This window comes from Dasypus novemcinctus, chromosome 10 (genome assembly GCF_030445035.2).
Source record: "Dasypus novemcinctus isolate mDasNov1 chromosome 10, mDasNov1.1.hap2, whole genome shotgun sequence".
Taxonomy (NCBI): domain Eukaryota; kingdom Metazoa; phylum Chordata; class Mammalia; order Cingulata; family Dasypodidae; genus Dasypus; species Dasypus novemcinctus.
Window position 1 is genome coordinate 74,837,104 of NC_080682.1, and position 21,598 is coordinate 74,858,701.

General features: G+C 50.0%; 1 protein-coding gene and 1 pseudogene across 2 annotated transcripts in view; both read left to right on the forward strand.

Annotated features, from left to right (window-relative positions):
• Positions 1-21,598, forward strand: part of PTPN5 (protein tyrosine phosphatase non-receptor type 5) — a 59,697-nt gene that overhangs the window by 11,226 nt on the left and 26,873 nt on the right. For both annotated transcript variants that reach the window (XM_058305652.2, XM_012525651.4), the window contains exon 2: positions 12,206-12,282. In XM_058305652.2, coding sequence (XP_058161635.1) covers positions 12,258-12,282 — 25 coding nt within the window. In that variant the 5' untranslated portion in view covers positions 12,206-12,257. The remainder of the gene's footprint in view (positions 1-12,205; positions 12,283-21,598) is intronic.
• On the forward strand, positions 9,878-9,973 carry LOC111764452 (U6 spliceosomal RNA; annotated as a pseudogene).

Genomic DNA, 21,598 nt, shown 5'->3' on the forward strand with positions numbered 1-21,598 from the left:
CCCTCCCGAGGGCCGCCGGGGCCTACTCGGACACCTGGAAACAGCCCGGAGCGCTCCCGAGGGAAGAGGCTCAGTTCTGGGGGGGAGGCCCCTCTTATCCTCGGCTTCTCTTTCCTGCACTGTTCTCATTAGCTCCAGGAACTCCTGCCAGAGCCTGAGGAAATAGGAAACAGACTGTTTGTAGCTGATGGCACTGCCTGATACAAAGAACAGGAGCATCTCCCGGTCTGGGCTGACAGAGGGAGACAGAGATATGGGAGCTTTGAGCCAGGTCGGGGGAAGAACCGGGAGGCTGGCTGCCTAAAGGATTTCCTCGTACTTTCTGCCCATCATTCACCTCCCCGATCTTCACCTGCGATAGGCAGCTGCTGTTGCTCCCTTCTTACAGATGAGGAAACTGAGGCTCAGAGAGGTCAAGACACTGGGCTGGGGCCGCGTGGGAACAATGTGGCAGAGCCCAGTGTTTGAAGCAGCTCTCTCTGCCTCTCAATCCCATCATTTTTTCCAGAGGACCGCAGTTGCCTTGAGGTGGGCAACCTCAGAATGGTCAACTTGTCATGTTTTGAGGGATTCTCCCCATGGTTGGGGACCTCTGATGGCAGACCATGCTGGCCCCGGGTTGGCAGCGGTCCACCATGGAGAGGCAGTGAGAAGGATTGTCCCCCCTTGGCCTCAGAGCCAGCTTCCATCCTGTCTTCTCCGCTGGCTTCCCCACTAGGCGCAGGTCTGCCTGCACCACTTACCAGCTCTGCAGCCTCGTGCCAGTCCAACCATCTACAAAAGGGGGATGATGACAGCCATCTCACAGGATCCCCCTGAGGGTCAAATGAATGGAGGTACTGGAAAGCATGTGGCACATCGTAGACATGTGGCTGATATTTATTAAATCTAAATGTAGGAGGTCAGAACTTTTTCAGCCTTGACTCATGGTCCCATCTTCCTTTTTTCCCATTCTGCTTTGACTTTCTAGTTCACACTCTGTTCTCAGACCCTGCTAGTGGTTCCCAAACTTGGACTCTGTCTTGCCCTCTCCCAGGCCCTGCTACTGACTCTTCCACCAAATCCTGAAGTGCCAGGATCTTCCCAGCCTGTGCTGCTACAGTTGACCCAGGCCTGAACTCAGAAGAGTTAAAGCGAAGGCTGGGGGCAGGAGTCCTTCTAGTGAGATAGGGACCTCTTAGCTGCAGGTGGAAGCAAACCTGGCTCTGAGCCCCCGCTTTCTCCTCTGTTAAGTGCATGCACGCCCTATGGGTGGGACCCTGTAAGCCATGAAGAGCCCAGCAGCTATGGGATGGGATCCTCATGGATGGCCAGACTGAAACCAGTGGTTGGCATCAGGGAAGTGTAGGACGAAACAAGAGGCAGATAGAGACCAGAGCAAGCAATGATTTGTGAACTGGGTGGGTGTATAACTAACACAGGCTAGGCCAGAATTCTGTTCCTTGAGGAGGGTGGATACAAGAATAGGCAAGGCCTCACTCCTAGAATGCTGATGACAGGGACTGTGCCTGCCAGGGTGTAAGGAGAGGCCGGGTGCTGGGATTTGGGCCAGTGCCCAGGCCAGACGAGCACCAGCACGTGTTGAGTTAAAATTCTTAGCAATAGTATTAGCTAACTTTTACATAGCTCCCTATGTGCAAGGTACTCTCTGAGTTCAGTACTATTGCTGCTCCATTTTACAGATGAGGAAACCAAGACACTTAGAAATTGATTAAACTCCTGACTTCCTCCAACATGGGCAGCATGTCGTGTCACATGGATAGCTTAAAATCAGCCATGGTGGGAGTACGGACACCAAGGAAATCAGCAAATGTCACAAATCAGGCCCCTCTCCCTCTCCTCCCCACATACCCCCCAGCCCAGAGAACCGGTTTTCTAGCACACTATGGGACTTAACCCAGTCTTCCTTTAGGGAGAGAAGGACTATATATTAGCTGGAAAAAGGCAAAGCATGACCCAAGATGATGACAGCTACTATTTATTGGGTGCTGCTTATTGGAGCCTGTTGAAGCATTTTACATGCATCCCAGGTGGAATCCTCATGTGAGGAACAAAACTCATTTGATCTTCACAAGAATGCTATGAGATGTGAGCACTGTTATCCCCATTCCACAGATTAGGAACTGAGGCAAAGAGAAGTTAGTTATTTTGCTCAAGATCACACAGCAATGGTGGAGACATGATTCCTACTTGGGCAATCCAATTCCCAAGCCTGTACTTTTTTTGCGTTAAGAAGGTACCAGAGAATGAACCTTGTTCATGGGAAGTAGGCGCTCAACCATTGAGCTACATCCGCTCCCCAATGAGAGTTGGTATTTTTTGTTTGTTTGTTTTGTTTGTTTTGTTTTTAGGACGTATCAGGGATTAAACCCAGGATCTCATATGTGAGAAGCAAGTGCTCAACCACTCTGGTGATTTTTAATGAGACATTTAAATGTTCAAACTCTAGCCCACTTTTCATTTATTTGTTAAAGAAGTATTTCTTAAACACGTGCCCAGTGCCAGATGGAGTATTAGACTTCCATGTCAGAGGCTGTAATCCTAATGATTTAAAGCATGAATTTGGAACGGAGTTTGAACCCTGATTCTGCCACTTATTCTCATTCTGTGACCTTGAGTAGGCGACTCATTTTCTCCAAGTCTCAATCTCCACATGAATAGAATGGGAGTAACGCTCTTTACCTCATAGTGTATAATGAGAAGCTGATTAAGTTTAATGTTTAGTGCTTGGCTCTGTGTCCAGCACACAGTAAGCGCTCAATAAAAGGAAGCTGCAATGATTATAAAGCCCAGGTTTTGTACCTCACTGTGCAGCAGGGATAAAGTATCAATAGACAGTTGTAGAGAGGTGAGTGCAGAAGAGGGAGTACCCAGTTCTTCCCACGGGAGTCAGGGAGAGTTCTACTGAGGAGGTGACATTTGAACAGGGTTTTAAAGGGCAAATAAAAGTTTTCCAGGCACAGAAAGGAAAGAGGGGCTTTTCCAGCTGAGGCTAGCATGCATTCCAAGGCATTGTAGGTAGAAAGAGCGCCTAACGGAACAGAAGCACCAGGAGCTCCCACAAGTGGTGCGATCACACCTTCAGTTTTGGGAGTGCCTGTTTTCTCATAAATTAAACGGTGTAAGCCTGGAGGGGTGGGTGTAGAGAGAGAGCGAATGAGTATCTCCGGAGTCTGGGGGAGCAGAGGGCTAGACCACATGACCTTTAATCTCTGAAGCCCTGCTCTTTGATCATCTGGTAGACCAGTTGATACTCAGCTAGGACCACCCACAGAAGAGGCTAATCACAGCTGGACACCGCCCCTATCGAAAGCCGGCGGGGCAGGGTCCTTGGCTCATGCTTCAGGGCCAGTGGCCCTGGCCTGGCTCCACGCACCTAGGCCAGGTTTCCCTGGCCCTGAGAGCGCCCCCTGCTGGTGAGCTGCCACTGCGCCCTCCCCCCGTCACAGAACTGACGCCTAACCTTTAAGGAACGACCCTTAAAGGTCATCTGGTTCAACTCTAATATTCACTTGAAGCGACTGAGACTCAACCTTGGGCCATTCTTGTCCCATCTTTGAGTCTCAGAAGCAACATTGGGAGCCCTTTTCCCCCTCTGGGGCCAGGTTCCCAGCCCTTTCCTGGAAGTTGCTCTTTGCCCACATACTTTCCTCCCCCCACCCTCGTTTTTTCCTCTGCAGTGCCTTTGTCGGTCACTTGCACAATTCTGAGTACCTGCTGTTTACCAGGCCCCACGGCAGGCATTTTCATATCCTTTCTCTCATTCACAGGTTATCCTCACCACAGTCCCCTGTGGTAGGTACTGTCAGTCCCCTTTTACAGATGAGAAAAGGCTCAGAGAGGCAAAGGCTTTTCCCAGAGCGCCACAGCTTGACTAGACAGAGCTAAAGATCTTGGTCCAGGGAAGACTTCCTGTAGGAGTGGAAGCTTAGTGCCTGAGTTGGGAGGGGCTTGAAGAGCTACTGGCATCCCAGGCAGGAGAGGTGGCCTGAGCAGGCGATGCTGTCTGAAGACCAGAGTGGCTGGAGCAAGTGGCCCAGCCAAACCCAAAGGAGCAAAACCCAGGGGCGAGGGGACGGAGGGGCAGCCATTGGCGCACCCCACGCTCCTCCCCCGGTCAACCCCAGCTACGGTCCAGGCCAGGCCACCTCACCTCTTACCTGGACTGCTGCAGACTCCTCCCGTCCTAGCTCCCGGCTTCCAGAACACATCCCTGGCACTGGAAGACCTTGTCATCCTCAGGGCCGGTGTGGGAAGATGGTCTCGTTGTGGTCCGAAATGGAATTAGGTTGGGTTTGGAGCTCCCCATCACCCCGAGCTGATAGGAAATTCATCCAATCATTGCCGGGGTGCCCTGCTGCCACGACCACCACAGCAGGGATGTTTCCATGAGGTGACACTGGTTACAGCTGAAATAGCCCTGGCCTGGCCTCAAGGGCCCCTTCAGGACCTGCTCTCCCTGGACCCTGGGCCTGGTACAGAAACTCCAGAGCATGATTCAGTGCTCTCCACGCACCCCAAAGCCATGCCGTGCCCAGGACCCGCAGCGGGCACCGTCATGGAACCCACATGCTCTCTCGCCTTAGTGGGACTGGAGACCCTGTCCACTCCTTCACACACCTACCTCCTTCACCCAGAGACTCTGGGTTTCACAGAACAAAGACCACGAAGGGCTCTCCCCCAATAACTTGTGCCTTTTGTCCTATGGTCAAATTTTGCCCCCCTGAGGGCCAGTAGGTCTGCTTTATCTCTCTGGAAAGCAGGGGAGTGAGGAGGGAAAAACCCGCCCAGGAGCATCTCTGTAAATGATCTGGTCCACTCCATACTCCCTTGTCAGACTGAATTTCTTTCCATTCCTTGAATGTGCCCCGCTCCCCTCCAGGCCCTCTCACTCACCCTCCTCCTACCTGAAACACCCTTACCCCCTCCTCTGTCATTCCACAGCTGACCTGTGCTCATCCCTCGTATCATCATTGACGTCCCTTCTGTACTGGGTTAGGTACCGCCTCTGCTCCCATAGCATCTTGAACTTGACCCGTCAGTCATGCCACCCACCTTGCCGGTGCCTTTTCCTTACCCACATCCTCCATTACACTGTGAGACCTTATAGTTCATCATATTCCAGGGACTCACACTATGGCCTGCATGTAGTAGGTGCTTGGTAAACACCAGCTGAACGAAAGAATGATCAGACTCAGATAAAAGGCAGAAAACTCTGTTGCCAAAGCCCCTCAGCAGGCTAGACTTCTCCAGCACCCTTCCGTGTTCCCTTCCCTTTGGTTTCTGCTACCCCCTTGCCCGTCTCCCACCAACAGAGCAGGAATGGAAGAGAAGTCATCATTGATCTGGGCACATCCCAAGCAGAGAACACTCAGACCCTGTGTTTGGGATCCAGAACACTCCAAGTTTGCTGTCTGCTCAGACGTGGGGACAGATGGCTGGACAGTGGACAGCTGGGCAGGGAGGGTAGGCAGCTTGGCAGGATGGAAATAGCAGTGAAGTAAGCATTGGGAGTCCCGGGCTCAGAGCCTATCTGTTCCGCGAGTTTGCCGTATGCATCAGTCTGGGTTCTTTGGTTGCCAGCAACAGAAACTGAGTAACTTAGGCAGAAAAGATATTCTTTAAAAGTCTTTGGGGGTGTAACAGAGAATTGTCAGAAACTCAGCTCTGGGGTTTGGTCCTCCATGTAGCAAGAGTCAGATGGAGCACCAGGAAAGAGAATGATAATTCCCCAGAATGAAATTGGTATTCCCTTACTACCTGAAAACATCAACTGTCCACACGCAATATTTTTTGGCCTTGAACAAGTCACTTAACCTCTTGGGGCTTGAGTTTCCCCATCTGGATGTGCTGACCTCTCTCCTCCATTCACATCCAAATTTGCATTTTTGTTGAGAAAACTTCCTGCCCTGTCCCCTGACCGCATCTCTCTCCGTTCAGACACCTTGGGAATGAATTGTGAGGCTGCCAGGCGAGGCAGCGTGTGTGTGGTTCCCTGAAGCTGCCCCGTGGGGAGGGCAGACCCTCTGCAGGGGCAGCTCTGGGCCCCATGGCCTATTTGTGTGAGGTGATCAGCCTGATAATTCGCTTTCCATAGAACCAGCATGTCCTCTGCCCCTGCACGCGGAACATGCGAATGAAAATCCGCGTGGCCTTATGGGCCTCTTCCTGGCTGTGATCTGGCCGTCTTCCCCAGGTTGGGAACCTCCCACCTGCAGTCTGCCCTCTCAGAACCCCACAGTCACCAGCCTTTGAGACCCTGCCACTGTCTTTCCTTTGACCGCTCACATATACATGGAGGGCTCAGGCCCTGTGCTGAGCACCTGGCTTGCAGAGGTGGTTGAGGGGGTGAGGGCACTCCCCAGTTGCTGGCACCTTCGGGGAGGCAGGTGCATCAACAACTAACTATAGCAGCAGAACAAGGTAAGAGCCCAGGGAAAGTGTGCGCCAGGTGCGTGGGGGAGCCCAGAGATGGGAGAGCTTGACTCTGCCTGGGAAATCGGAGACCACTCAGTGGAAGAGGTAACTACCGAGTTGGGCATTGCAGCATGAGTAAGATTTGCCAAAAGAGGGAAAGAATGTTCCCACCTGAGGGGACACGTGAACGAAGGCCTGGAGGCGAGGCTGGGTGGTGCGGTTCAGTGGATGGAGATGTCTTGAGGGGTCCGACAGTGTGGACAGCGGGGCGTGCTTGGAGGGCCCAGAGGGCACAGCCCAGGGTGGAGGACGTCTTGCCTGGGGCGGGGAGGTCCCTGGGCCTCGGCCTCACACCCAAGAATCCTGGCTATCTGCGCGGCTGCAGATCCTGGCTCCAGCATCCCGGAGCCTCCTCGCCCCTCACCCACCTGGGAAGCAGGTTTTTCTGCCTGCCTCACTGAATCGCTCAGCTCCAGACCTTTCTCTGCATAAATCCTGGGCAAAGTTGGCATCCACTACAGGATGCCTCCTAGCAGCACCCACCCACAGAGGTGAAGTACTCGGTCCTGTCCATCCTGGACAGATGTCCCTTGGAACTCTTTACCCAGCCCACAGCAGTTACCCATCCTGTGTCTCCCCTGCTGGCCATGAGCTCCTGGCAGCTGGTCCAGGCCGTGTGTCCAGCACCCAGCAATGGTGGAGTAGCCACTCAGCACACGGTGGCCTCACACATATGAAGGAACAAACGAAGTGATGACAATTTGAGCTACAAGAGGCTTAGAGTCTGTGACCACATTATTTGATAGATGAGACCTCAGGGGCCCAGAGGGAGGAAAGGAATGTGCAAAGTAACAGCATGCACTATAGGAGCAGAGTTTAAAAGAGTAGTGTGGGACCAGCCAAGATGCCACAGCCTGGCTCTTAAGGTGCATTCTTGCACCCCACACCACTGGCCCTGCTGCCCGCTCCCTTCCTGTCATGGCCTTGCCCAGCCCAGGCCAGGGGTGCGAAGCTGGTAGCGTCTCTCAGCACAGCGAGGCCACGGCAAGTGCACAAGGAAGCAGTACGCCTGGCCGCCAGGCCTGCCTCTCGCTCGTGTGCCTCTGCTGAGTCCGCGCCCCCTCTGCTTCCCCATCCCGCTGGCCAGCCTACTTCTAGTTGGCACCAAATGTTCCATGCTCCTTGGCCTTCGTGCCTTGTGCGTGCTGTGTGCACTGCCTGAGGTGTTTCCCTCGTGACCCCACACCCACCTGCAACGACCTTGGAGGGTCAGCACCTGTCTTCCCCACCCCGCTCACCCCAGCCTGAGCTGAGCCCTCTGCAAGGAGTCACCTGGTGTGGCATCATGTTTGCCTGTCTGTCGCCCCGAGAAGACTGCGGGCGTGCAGTGCGGGCCCAGAGCGTCCCCCTTTGTGTGCCTGGGATGGCTCTTGTGCCTTCTCGCAGGAGATGTTCAGCAAACATTTGCTGAGTGAGGGAACAGCTTTGAGAAGGTTCTTTCCCGCTCCAGGCCTTTCTCCATCAGTGAATGAGGGGCAGGCTGGGTGGCTTCCAAGTCCTCGCACCTCTGGGGTTCTCTGCCTCTGAAGTGGCAGTGGGTGCCAGCCCAGCAAGCTGCTGCTGGTTGCCACAGGCTGCTTTTCTGCTCCTGGTGCAAGCTGATGGGAGTGGAGAAGGGGCCCGCAGCAGTCCATGGCAAGCAGCTATTTCTGCTCTTCGGAGGGGAAGGAGGAGGGCAGTGCCCAGAGACTCAGCTTATTGGTCCAGCCTGAATCGGGCATCTGTTCCCATTAGAAATCTTATTAAAACCCTCGTCTGAACAGCCAAAACATGCGTATTTTGGCTGGGATTGCCTGGCGTCCTTCGACTACAGGGCAGAGAATCAGCCTCTTGTTCCAATTTCATTTGCAGCTGAAAGGTGCTACTCTTTCTTCTTTTCTGCTTATGAAATTAGTCATTTTCTAGGAAGCTTATTTATAGAGTCCGCGGCACACATGCAGCACTGAGCTGTTCTGAACACCGCTTGGGCCTGGGAGGCTCAAGGTGTGAAAGCAGCAGTGAGTCACACGTGGGTCCCCTCCCAGGGGGTTCTGGATACCTTGGTTCCCTTTCTGCACCCAGCCAGGGCCACCCCTCATGGACTGCCCTTCACTTGGGGGGTCTTTAGGGTGAAGAAAGCAAACGCTCAGGACTGGGAGTCTGGGGGATAGGCCCTCTCAATCACCATGGCCACCCACTTGATATAGGAGCTGGGGCCAGTCAGACATCTTTCCTTGCCTCAGTTTCCTCCTCTGCAAACTGGAGGGCTGCATAAATGTGTGATTCTGTAACTGCTTCAAGACGACAGGAGGTTGTCTTGGAGGGGGTTTCTAAGTGGCTTAACAAAAAGCCTGTCAACAAGACAACACAGACAGGGTCAGTGGTTGTGTTTGAGTTCCTGATGGCTTTTTAAAATATATTTTCTATTAGAGAAATTGTGAGCTTCCAAAATAATTATGCGTAATGTGCAGAATTCCCATCCATCATCTCTTTACCAACACCTTGCATTGTTGTAGAACATTTGTTACAGATTATGAAAGAACATCATCAGACTATTACTGCTAACTATGGTCCAGAACTTACATTTGGTATGTTTTTTCCATACACCTCCTGAAATTAACACCATGTGTTAGTATTGTGCATTTGTTGTAGTTCATCAGAGAACACTCTCTTATTTGTACTTTTACCACAGTCCATGTTCCCCCACAGGGCTCACTGTGTTATAGAGTCCCGTGCCTTGTATAATCCATCCGAAGTGTACACTCAGTGGCTCTCAGTTTCATCACAGAGTTGTGCAGTCATTGCCTCAGTAAATTTTTGGACTTTTTCCTTAGTCCAACAGGAAAAATCCCCTATTATTGACCCTTAACATTGATATAGTACCTTCTTTGACACTGATACAAGAATATTGCAATATTGGTGTTAAGTATACTTTAATTGTATTTTTCCCATTCATCACCATATTCTTACCACCTTGTAATAGTGACATACATTTGTTCTAGTTGAAAGAAGAACATTCTTTTATTTATTGGAATTACAGGCAGCGGACTTGGCCCAGTGGTTAGGGCGTCCGTCTACCACATGGGAGGTCCGCGGTTCAAACCCCGGGCCTCCTTGACCCGTGTGCAGCTGGCCCATGCACAGTGCTGATGTGCGCAAGGAGTGCCATGCCATGCAGGGGTGTCCCCCGCGTAGGGGAGCCCCACGTGCAAGGAGTGCACCCAGAAGGAGAGCCGCCCAGCACGAAAGAAAGTGCAGCCTGCCCAGAAATGGTGCCGCACACACAGAGAGCTGACACAACAAGATGACGCAACAAAAAGAAACACACATTCCCTTGCCGCTGTCAACAACAGAAGCGGACAAAGAAGATGCAGCAAATGGACACAGAGAACAGACAACTGGGGTGGGGGGGGGAGGGAAGAGAAATTATTTTTTAAAAATTGGAATTGTACAGACAAGATTAGCATGGCCCCTGTGCAAGGATGACACAAACTCATGGCAAGTCCACGTTTTTATTAATTAGCAGCACTGAAATACGTATCTGAATGTGGTTAAAAAGGGAAATGTTAGGTTGTATATGTGGTAATAGAGTACAATTTCTTAAAACAATCCATGAACCTGCACTACACAGTGAACCCTAAGTTACGCCGTGGAGTTAAGAGCACAGTCATAATAAGAGTGTGGTGTATGGGTATCCTGTATTTAAGCATGGTCATTCTGTAAACCTACAACTTCTCTAATAAAAATTTAAAAAAAAGAAAAAAGACTGGAGGGATAAACAGGGGCCAGACTCTGAAAAATTTAATAAGCTATGCTAAAGGATTTTTATCTTTATTCTAAGTGCAATAGGATGCCATTGACATATTTGTCGAGGAAGATTAGATAATAAATGTTCAGTTTTCAAGAGTTGCCCCATTCAGCTGTGCAGGTTGTAAACCGCATACCCTCTATGGCCATATGCACTGGAGCCACATAGAGAATGAATTGGAGGTCAGCCTAAGTAGATGCCGAGACTAGTTAAAGGTCTGCTAAAATACAAACAAGCAAACGAATGGGGAAAAAAAAAGAAAACCACTCGGGAGCTGATGTGGTTCAGTGGTTGAGCACCGCTTCCCACATACCACGTCCCGGGTTCAATCCCCAGCCCCCAGTCCCTGAAAAAAAAAAAGACTGCTACAGTAATCTAGACAAAAGATGATGGCGGCCTGGACCAAGAGGGAGATGGTGGAGAGGGAAAGAAGTGGAGGGATTCTGGAGACATTTAGAAGGTGTTAAAGAAAGCAGCCCTTTCTCTGCGGGAGAGTTGGGCTCTGGGATTTGGAATTCTTAAAAACTCTTCCACCTGGCATGAGGGAAAAATAAAAAATGCAGTGCCCGTTGAGAGTGGAAGAGGTCAGAATGAGAAGGGTCACCCTTAATCAGCGGATCTGCCCTTAATTGTTTAAAATCCACAGCTGAAACTAAAATAGGCCCCAGGACACTTGGGCAGGTGGTATAGCAGGACTGTCAGGCAGAGAGGACTCTTGGACTTCTTGGAAGTATTGTGTGAACAGAGCTTTATTAAGATTCTTTGGTTTTCCAGTTTCAGGAATGCAAATCCAGCTGGCTTCAGCTAAAGTGTGGGAGTTTATTGGAAGGATCCTGGGACAAATCATGGAGTTGACAGACATGTTGCCCAATCAAGACACAGGGCAGGTGGGCACGAAGCAGGCTGAGGCCCTCGGCGCGGATGCCGATGGGCCTTCTCTCCAGGGCCCAGTGGTTAACGTGATGCAGCCCTGGCAGCCGCAGTCTCCCAGCCCTCCAGAACGCAGTTAAATGAGAGGGAGAGAGGGTCTGATTGACCCTTGGATCAGTCAGGTAGAACCAAGGGTAGAGAAATGAAGGGCAATGAAGTAATTGGAGCCCATACCTGCATTTCGAGCTGTGTAGACGCCCTCAAGATGTGTCCACTCTCAGAACACTTCATGGGGCCTGGCTGATCTCCAACAACCTTTTTCCAGCTTACTGGGTAAAAGAGAAAGACTAAGCCCTAGTACAATCCTATAAGGTACCCTACTGGACTAGAAAAAGGGATTTCTGATTTTCTGGTTTTGGAAGAAACAGAACATTGATAATATATAAATAAATAAACAACAACAAAAAACTATAAAACTATATAGCTGTTTCCGGAGAAGAATTTTGTGTGTCACCTTCTGCTGCCTGAGGCCTTTTGTGGGGCAGCCTGAGAGGCACAGGACAATTGTAGACCTTGGAGAGCTGGACACAGAGCTGTGTTGCCCAAACCCCTCTCCTTGCTCACTCATGATTCAAACTAAGAGGCAGAACAGCATAGCAGTGAGGGTATGAGCCTGGAAACTCAGCCCTTAATTTCAAACCCAGCTCCACCCTAACTAGCTGTGTGACCTTGGCTAAATTACTTTACCTCTCTGAGTCTGTGTAATGATTCCTAATTCATGGGGTCACTGCGTGGGTTCAGTGTGGTAAAGTATGTAAAGTGCTTCTCACATGGTAAGCCCTCCCTCTGGAGCAGAGGTGAAGCTGAGACTGATGATTCCACTTGGAGGACCCTTGCAAAATTCTACTCCCCCCTCTACAGCCTCACCCCTTGGCGGGTTGGTCTTTCCCTCAGGTGCCCCTCACCGGGTAGGGGTAAGGACACAGTGCAGCAGTGAAAGGCTTTTTATCTTTGCTCAGGATTTTGCCTTGACCCCGGCTCTACAGCATCACATTTTTCATTCTGCCGCAGGAGTGAGAGAGAGAACCACACTGCTGATGACTCCGAGGGAGGGGCCCTGGACATGTGCTGCAGTGAGAGGCTGTCGGGTGAGTCTTCCCAGCGCCCGGCGCCCCCCCGAGCTCCGAGCTGACCCTGGGACTGGAATAAGGCCTCATTAGCTGAGAGCTCCGTTTGTGAGGGAGTGACTCATCGGGTCTGTAGGTCTTCATTCAAAGGGGGATTTGTTCCTCTAACTCTCCGTGTCTTTTGGACCTGTTATCATTTGGAGCTGCTCTAGGCTCCCATGGGGAGAGCAGGCAGCTAAAGCTGTGCTGGGGGAGGGTGGAAAGAAAGGTGAGGAGCTGGGGAGCCCAGGGCTGGTGGGGGCGTGACCCCTGATGGGCGATGTGGCCGTTCCATGGGGACTCAGGAGGTAAGATTAAGGAACATGAACAAATAACCTGAATGTGGCATGAGCCCAGGGTGGGGTGGATGATGTGGAGAAACTACCTGATAGCCCCGATGAGCATCCTCGGGGAGTGATGAGTTTAAAATTGTGCTGCTTGAGTCTCGCTGGCCAGACCGATGGGGAGCCTGGCTGTCTGATCCACAGGTCCCTGCAGTCACAGGGTCATTACCACAGGGGCAGCATGTCCCAGTGTAGACAAATACCCGGCCTTGGAAAGAATAAAGGAAGGAGGGTGGGGATATTTTTATTGTTTATTGTTTCATTTTTCTTTTTTTAAAAGTTTCTATTGTTTTGTTTCTTTTTATTAAAATGCCTATCATAGAAATATTAGAACATAAAGACAAGTGGATTAAAAAATGAATAAAAAAAAGAAAAAAAATTTAATATCCTAAATATATAACAATCACATTTAATACCAAAAAAAAAAAAAAAGACAAGTGGAAAAAAACTAAAAATTACCATAATCCTGCAATAGCAGTATACATTTCTATACCAGTCCTCCCAAACCTTTTGGTTAAAAAGCAGCCTTTTGAATTCTAACTTTGAAGTTCCAAACCTACAGCTTGGCGGAAAACTCAGCACCTGGCAAGGAGCCTCAGACTGGAATCTTCACGTGGCACTCTGTAAGATGGACTTGGAAATCAGCTAGGTGTGACTCTAAAGGGGCCGTTCTTTAAAATGAGCCGTTCCCGAGCGTCAGTGTCCCAGCCTCAGGAAGCGCCTCTGGCCTCCAAATCAGAACTGAGCCCTTTGCTGCAGTTCAGCCCCTGCCCCGTAGGGGGTGCCATTGCCCCTGGCACGCAGAGGACGCCTCCAGGCGGCCTTTTGAGATGGTCCAGGATGGCATGCATCGTGGGAATCGCAGTAGCTGGCTTGGAGGAGAGAATTCTCTAAAGGATGTGAGAACGGTCTGGCTGCCTTGTAGGGAGGATTCGTTCTGTGCATTTTAGGAGGCTGGCTAAGCCCAGTGCGTGGAAATTAAAGAGAGGCCTGTTGGCCCACAGGATGCAGAACTTCCTTTCCGACTCTGAAATTAGTGCAGCCATAGAACTGGATAATTCAAGAGAAAGAGAATGAGTGCCCCAGCACTGGAGGCATTCAAGTAATGGCTAGATAGACAGTGGAGAGGAAGTTTCCACAATGGGTAGGAGGTCTAGATGACATCAAAAGTCTTTTTCAACTATTAAGGAGCCCAGTGATTCAGATGTGAGTCATAGAATTCGGAGATGATTCTAAAATCAGGGATGGCCCTGTTGGCTAGGGAAAAAAATCTTCAGAAAATAGGGCAAGATGTGTAGGAGTCCAGAGAGTAGCATGGTGTGGAGGCAAGAACATGGGTGTGAGGCCTAACGGGTCCACCTGCTCTGCTCGCGGTCCGTGCGTTGGTGAACTTGGTACTTGACCCTGCTGGCCCTCCAGCCCCTTGTCTGTAAAATGGAGACAACAGCAAAGTGAAATTTCATCCTCCCAGGGGGACTGGGGGAGGAAATAAATGTCATCACTGGATCATTCACTCAACCAGTATTTGTTGAGTACCTCTTATGAGGCACTGGGGATATGGGGTTGGATATAACCGTCATTGCCCCTAGCCTGACGGAGCCTCATGGGCCAGTGCTGTTCTGAGCTGCTCCTGGAAGGTGGGATGAGCCGCAGCAGAGAAGCTACAGTAATAAGCATGATATGTTTAATTCCAGCTCTCTCTGTAGTTCTCTCCAAAAAGCCGGAAGCCAGGAGTAGAGTCCTCGTGATGGAAGCAGGCACATTTCCTTCCTCGTGCCAGGCCCTGTTCCAAAAGCTCTCACGCATATACCTCAGGTGGTCCTCTCCACTGCCCGATGAAATCTGTATCCATCGCTAGCCCCATCTTACAGGTGAGAAGGCCAAGGCCGGGGCAGGTAGGCAGTCACTTAGCTAAGTAAGCCAAGGTTAGCTGCTAAGGTTGGTCGAGTGAGAGCTCGCCGCAGCACATGGCTTTGCAGAGCCCAAGCCCCTGGCCGTTGCCCTCCTCTGCCCCTGCCTTCCCCATCGGCACCACCATCATCCTCTGGGATCCTGTGGGCTGAGAGAGGAAGAGCCAGAGTGTGCCTGTCCCCAGGGCGGAGGCCTGGAGCAGATAGGCTAGGTCTGCGTGCCTGTCGCCGGCTGTCGCCTCCCTCTGGGAAGCCCTGCCTGCCAGGGCCTGATGAGTTATGTGCCTTCTCTGGGCCCCTAGGACACCATCCTCATGTCGTATTGTAGTAATCATTGTCTTTTTTCATCCAGGAGTTCTTTGAAGGCTAGTGCCATCTCAAATTCATCACCACGTCCTCTGTGTCCAGCATTCATTCATTCACTAAATATTAATCGAGTTCCCAGTACTAGGTGCTAGGTCTGTTGTAAGCCCTGGAGATGCATTAGTGAACCAAACCAAGAAAATTCCCTGCCTCTCTACAGGGAGGGAATTAGGCTTGACTCCACCACTTAGCAGCAGGGTAGCCAATGGCAAGTTATTGAACCTCTCTGCCTTGGTTCCTCACTTACAAAACGGGAAGGATAGTATTCACAACTGCGTAGAGTTATCGGAGGATTCAAGGAATGAAAGTAGAGAGAGCTCAGAACAATGCCTGACACAGAGCAAATGCTGAATAAGGCATTGGCTATTAAGGGAAAGATGCAATAAATAAAATAGTAAAATATATATAGTATGGCAGATGGAATAAGTGCTGTGGGAAAAAATCAAAGCCAAGAGGGGCCTGGGCAGGGATGGGCGGTGGTCTGGCATTGTAAATAGGGTAGTCTTGGAGTTCAGCATAAGGACGACTTTCACAGATATTCATCAGCCTGAACTGCCGGCTCAAACCGCAGTGTGGCCAGAGAGGGGGATGGAGGAGGCTAGGCCAAGAGAGCCGGAGTGCTGGGCCATGAGAACGAGCCTGTGGCCCCTGCAAGCAATTGCATAATGATGGTGTAAAAATACAGCCCTCAATAATCTCTCCCCCTCCCTGCTGTCATCCCCGCTGGGTGAGGCGAGAGGCAGGCAGAGAGAGGGCCAGCCGTGCGTGGTGACTCACTCATTCCCACACATGCCGCCGGGCAGGAGCGATACAGCTGAAGCTCTCGGCCACGGTCACCCGGACCTGAGCCAGCACCAGGCAGGTCATCACAGCCCTCCCAGATTGGGACCTCTGGGGTGAAAAGATCCTCAGGCTTCACCCACACCAGGCAGCCACCAGCTGTCCCCGGGACGGCATGCTCGCTCACATTCCTGGGACACGAGTGCTCACACATTCGTGTTCTCACTTGTCACAGCCTCACGCTCACGTACACACATGCACGTGCCCACACAGTTACCCAGGCACGTGCCCTGCCTCTGAGTCACACAGCCCTGTGGGGACCCACACATACCTTCCAGCTCACTCATCTGAATGTTGCCCATTTTATCCCCCATTCATCCATCTAGGATTTATTTGGCAACTGCTCGGTGCCAAGTGCAAGGTTAGGAGCTGGAGTTTAGTAATGGATCAAATAGATGTCATGCCTGTCCTCCTGCTACCCTGTCTGCAGGGTGCACCTCCCATTTGAGTGTGCATCAGAGTCACAAAATGGGCTTCCTCAATTTGCACACCTTCTCCTCTTGCACACGCTTCCACTCTACACGCTTCCCAGAGCATGATGCACCCACACTCCCTTCTCACACACACGAAGATCAGCAGGCACACTCAGAAGACAATTGTCTTCTTTCTCCTTTTTCCAGGCCCTCACTTAGGCACAGGCCCCAGGTACCATGGCAGGCACAGGGTGTATACCAGGCACCTTCTCCATCCCATGTGCGTGCGAGCACACACACACACACACTTTTCTCTAGTGCACAAACTCGTTTTCAGTGCACACCCTCCCTTCCCTCTCCCTCACTTTCCCTTGCTTATTCACTCCCCTGTTCACAGCCACCCAAACCCATGGTACACTTAAGCTCATATCCCCCGTGTGCTCTCCGCCCCGCTGTGGAAGTGTTTGCATTTGCAGGAAACCAGGAACGCTGCTGATGCCGGGCTCTCTGCTCCTTCTCCTGGAATAGCATGAGCCGGGCACTGCCTGAGATCTCTCTGCCTCCTCAGGGGCGCAGGGTAGAAGGAGGTGAATGAGGCAGCAGTAGGTGCTAGTGACAGCCAGCACGTGAAATAGAGTGGCGTCACCAGGTGTTGCTCTCAGGGTCTCCTGCAGGCAGATGCATGGGCAGGCCTGCTCCGAAATTTGCAGGGACCAAGACCAGATGAGCAAGGCACCAACCCCTACTCAGTCCTGCCCTGCAAGAGCCTTGGCATGCATGCGTGTGAGCACATCAATCTGCATATACAAGCTCAGTCCACACACGGTCCCCAGAGCTGCCTAGTTGCTACCCCCTCACACCTGCAGGAGACAGTATCCACCGCCCATCCTGCCAAGGATGGACCTGGGAAAGAGACCCAGACAGGCTTCAGGCTATTTGGGCAGGGAATTCTGGGGTCCCTAGTACTCAGAGCTTGGTCTGGAAAGGAAGACATGGACCCCAGGTGGTCATAGACTCTAGTGGACACAGTCCCCTGGACCCGATGGACTTCTCACCCCCTGGGGAGTGGTGTGGCCAGAGGAAAGGAGGCATAGGACCCAGCTCTAAGGGCACATTGCTCATGGGAACAGGCTGCTCCCACAGCCCTCCTGCAGCCAGCAGCTGGCTGGAGCCATGACGGTCACCACCACTCAGACTTAGCGCGTTGGGGTAAACTGAGTCTATCTAGATGCTGAAGGCCCGAGGAGGCCATTGGCCATTTGATGTGCGCGGCTGTCCTCTTAGGCCTGTGGTGCAGGTAACCACCCTACCTGAAATCCCAGTGCCTTGAAGGCTTTCCCAGCCCACCCCTAGATGCGAGGCTCTGTGCCATATTGGGTACAAGATGGACCGTCCTCTGCCGCTAGGGACAAGGTGTTGGTCTCAGCATGAAGCCACTGCATATCTGGGGTGCCACTTTAGAAAGTGAAGGTGAGGCCTGTACTGAGTAAACCTTTGTCAATCTCCTGGAGAAGCTACTCCCGCCAATCAGAGAGGGTGAGGGCTTATCCTGCCAGGATAAACGCTTGGCTCAGAAGCCAACAGGAGCCAATTGAAAAGAGCATGACCCTTTTAGCGACTCAGCTCCATGCCCAGTGCTGTGCCAGACCCTGGTGGGACTGTGAAGAGCCCGAGAGACATGATCCCAGCTCTCGAGGAGTACAGGGCACCGTGGAACAGCGTAGCGGCCATGGAACCTTATCGTGGGGTGGTCTGAAAAGGCTTTCTGGAAGAATGGCCTTTCAACTGGGACCTGAAGAATGAGTACGGGTCCCAGTTCATGTTGTAGGAGCCTGCGATCAGAGCATTTTAAGGAGCTTGTTAACCTCATCATCATGTGCCTCACCCCATCTGCTGCCCTGTGTTCTCACAGAGCACCCCTGTCTGGTGCCTAGTACTGATTTATACTGATCTGGGAGCAGGTGCAGGAGCCCACGTAGACAAGCACAGAGGAGACAGACCTGGATATAGTGCTGAGATGTCACTTATTGCTGCTGAAGCTCAACAGCTTAGGCTCTGTTGATGTTTTTTCCTTCATTTCATTGATGGTTCTTTTTTCTTTCAAGACTTTTAATCCATTTAGGGGTGCTTATGGGGGCTTTTGGTTCATTGAGTTGTCTTTGAATGCATAATTGAAGAAAAACAAATACATCTTGGATGTGCTGAGAACCCTAATCGAATAGCATTCTGTGACAATATATTGGGAAGAGAATTTGAAGTACAACTCTGCAATATTTCTGAGTATTTGTGATTACCCAGCATTATGTTTGAATTAATTGAGACTCCTTCCTAATATGTTTCAGAGAGTTTGGATAAACATTGACTGGGACTGGGAGTAAAAAAAAAAAAAAAATTAAGGTGTGGGAAAGCATCCACAGGGAATACTTGAACCTGCTTTGTACCTATTTGGAGAAAAACTATAAAGAGTATACTATCAACTAACTAAGATGATTGCAGTCTGATTGTATGAAGTGTCATTTTTTTCTTCTGTTTTTTTTTTTCCCTCACTTTCTAATGTGGTACTCAAGAAAATTTAAGAATGGTAATGAATCTAAAATATTTTTCTTCAAAGCTTATTTTGCCTTTTGTAATGTACAGGACCCTAATCCTTTGATTGGTAATTACCTGAATGAAAAGGTTATGTGTGTGTGTATAGATAGAGATTTGTATGTATAATAAAAGGAATACTCTGCTTTTCAAGGAAAAAAAGCCCATGATGGTAGAGGTTAACTGTTTGCAGACACCAGGACACATACAGGATGCTATGGGGAGGCAAACAGACCCAGGTTCAAAACCTGGCTCTGCCACTGTCCAGTAGCATGATCTCATGGAAATTATCTAGTTGCTTTGAGCTCTAAATTCTTATTCTAAAATGACAGTGATGAAATAATGAGTGTTAAATGAATTGGTGCATGTAAAGTGCTTATTACACAGTGTTCAATAAATGGTAGCCAATGATCATGGTGATGATTATTCCAGGATATGCAGTGTGAGCAGAAAAACCTTCATATCTTTGTGTCCCTCTTCCCAGGACTCACACATCAAGTCCCAGGCCAGTCCCTTTGACAGTGGATGGACACTGTAGTCTTGTAGATTTTGTATAACCCCCACGCAGGCCTCGGAACTCACAGAACCAACACAGACACAGGCAATGGTGTTGTCTACTTGAAAAGTCAGGTAAGGAAAGAGGACCAGAGTTGCTAGGAAAGATAGTCATCCATTTACCTTTGCCAAGATAGAAATAGTTTTGATAATCTAGGGAGTTACTTGGATGCGTAATGAGACAAGAGAGAGATTCCTTGCGAATAGAAGAAAGAGGCTATTTGGTCAAGTTCCCTGCCTCCATACAGACTTCTGCTAAAGCCCTTTCAGAAAGCCGGGTATCTACCATATTGCTAAAGATATGTTCTGGCAATGATGCCACCTCTCTCTTTGGCTTGGCCCAGCAACTAATCATCCCTGCTCTCAAGAATTTCTGTATATCTTTAAAAATAAGTAAATCTCATCCTGCCACTTAAGCTCATTTCCTCTTGTTCAGATTTCTGCATCTATTTTGATGATCTATTGCTATCCAACATACTGTCTCAAAACTTAGTGGCTTAAAACCATTTTATTTGTTCATGATTCTGAGGCTCATGCAGGGCTCAGCTGGGTGGTTCTTCTGTTCCATGTGGCATCAACTGGATCATCATGTAGCTTTATTCACCTGGTGCTGGGCTGGGACAGAAGATCCAAGAAAGCTTCATCTGTGTGCCTGGCATCTCTTTGCTCCTACCCTTGACCTTTCCATGTGGCTGGCTTGGGCTTCCTCGCAGCCTAGTGGTCTCAAAGTAGTTGTACTTCTTATATTTGTGGCTGCTTTCTAAGAAGCCTTCCAAGAGAGGCAAAAGCAGAAGCCTTAGATCTCTTAATGCTCAACCTCAGAAGTTACTCAGTGCATTTCTGCAATGTTTTATTGATCAAAAGCAGTCAGTCCAGTTTCAAGGCAAGGGGAATAGATCCTGCCTCCTGAGAGAAGTGGTGCCAGGAATCTGTAGCCCTCTTTACTCCACCAGTACATTCTCTTTATAAGCTGTCACATTCATCTTAATCTTAGCTTCTCCCTCTAAATTTTCATCCCACCAACCTTCCATTATTTAAGCTACTCACGCTTTGTAGCTTAAATCTTTGGCTCTTCTCTTTACTTTAGCTCTTCTACCAACTGCTCTGGTGAGCACAGCTTTATAAGGAGGCCCACCCCTAACATTTGTAGGGCTGATATATGTTATAGCTAAATGGTCAAAAGCTAGAATTCAAGCTAACAGTCTTTTAAATGAAATATGTTCTTTCCTTCTACCTTGACAAATAGGATTTGGAAAGAGTTTGAAGGATGGACATAGGGAAAGCCAGTCCCTGCTCCACCCCACTTTTCTTTTTAAAATATTTATTTATTCATTTCTCCCCACTCCCTTGTTGTTTGCACTTGCTGTGTCTGTTTTCCTTCTTTCTATAGGAGGCACCAGAAACTGAACCCAGAACCTCTGAGGCGGGAGGGAGGCACCTAATTGCTTGAGCCACCTCCATTTCCTGCTTTGTTTTGTCTCTCATTATGTTTTTTCTTTTTGTGACTCTTGTTGCATCATCCTACTGCATCAACTTGCTGTCTTGTTTGTTCTCTCTAGGAGGCACTGGGAACCCCTGCCTCTTGCTTTGCTGTGTCTCTCATTATGGTTTTTCTTCTTGTGTCTCTTGTTGCATCATCTTGTGTCAGCTTGCCATGCCTTTCCATCATGCCAGCTTACTGTCTTCTTTAGGAGGCACTGGGAACCAAAGCATGGACCTTCCATGTGGTAGATGGTAGCTTAACTACTTGAGTCACATCCACGTCCCTCTACCCCACTTTGTTTTACCTCTCCCCTCTTCTGTTCATCATCACAAGGGACCTCATGTACATTCATATGGGTGTGACTCCAGCCCATATGTCGACGCTGTGCCCACACCTTCTACAAACTGCCCCCTCAGTCACCCCTAGGGATACATACAATAGCGTAATATTCCTTCAGTAAGCAGTCAGGGAAGAGGCCCACCCAAGCCTAGGAATCATCTTACATGACCTCATAGAGAGTTTTTGAGAATTTGTTTAAGATTTACACCCTTGATCAGAACCACTTGTTGCCAGACATTTGTATTTTCCACACTGGTTTCAGCAGAGGATCCAGAAGAACCTGGAGGAGAGAGCACTGGGGGGAAAGTGGTGTGGATGGAGGCTGGGGAGATAAGCAGGGGCCGGAGCATGCTGGGCCTTCCTTGTGGGCTGTGGCAAGGATTTTGGTCTTTGTCCTGAGAACAAAGGGAAGCCATAGAACTAAACTGTCTTAGTTTGCTAGGGCTACCATAACTAAGCATAAAA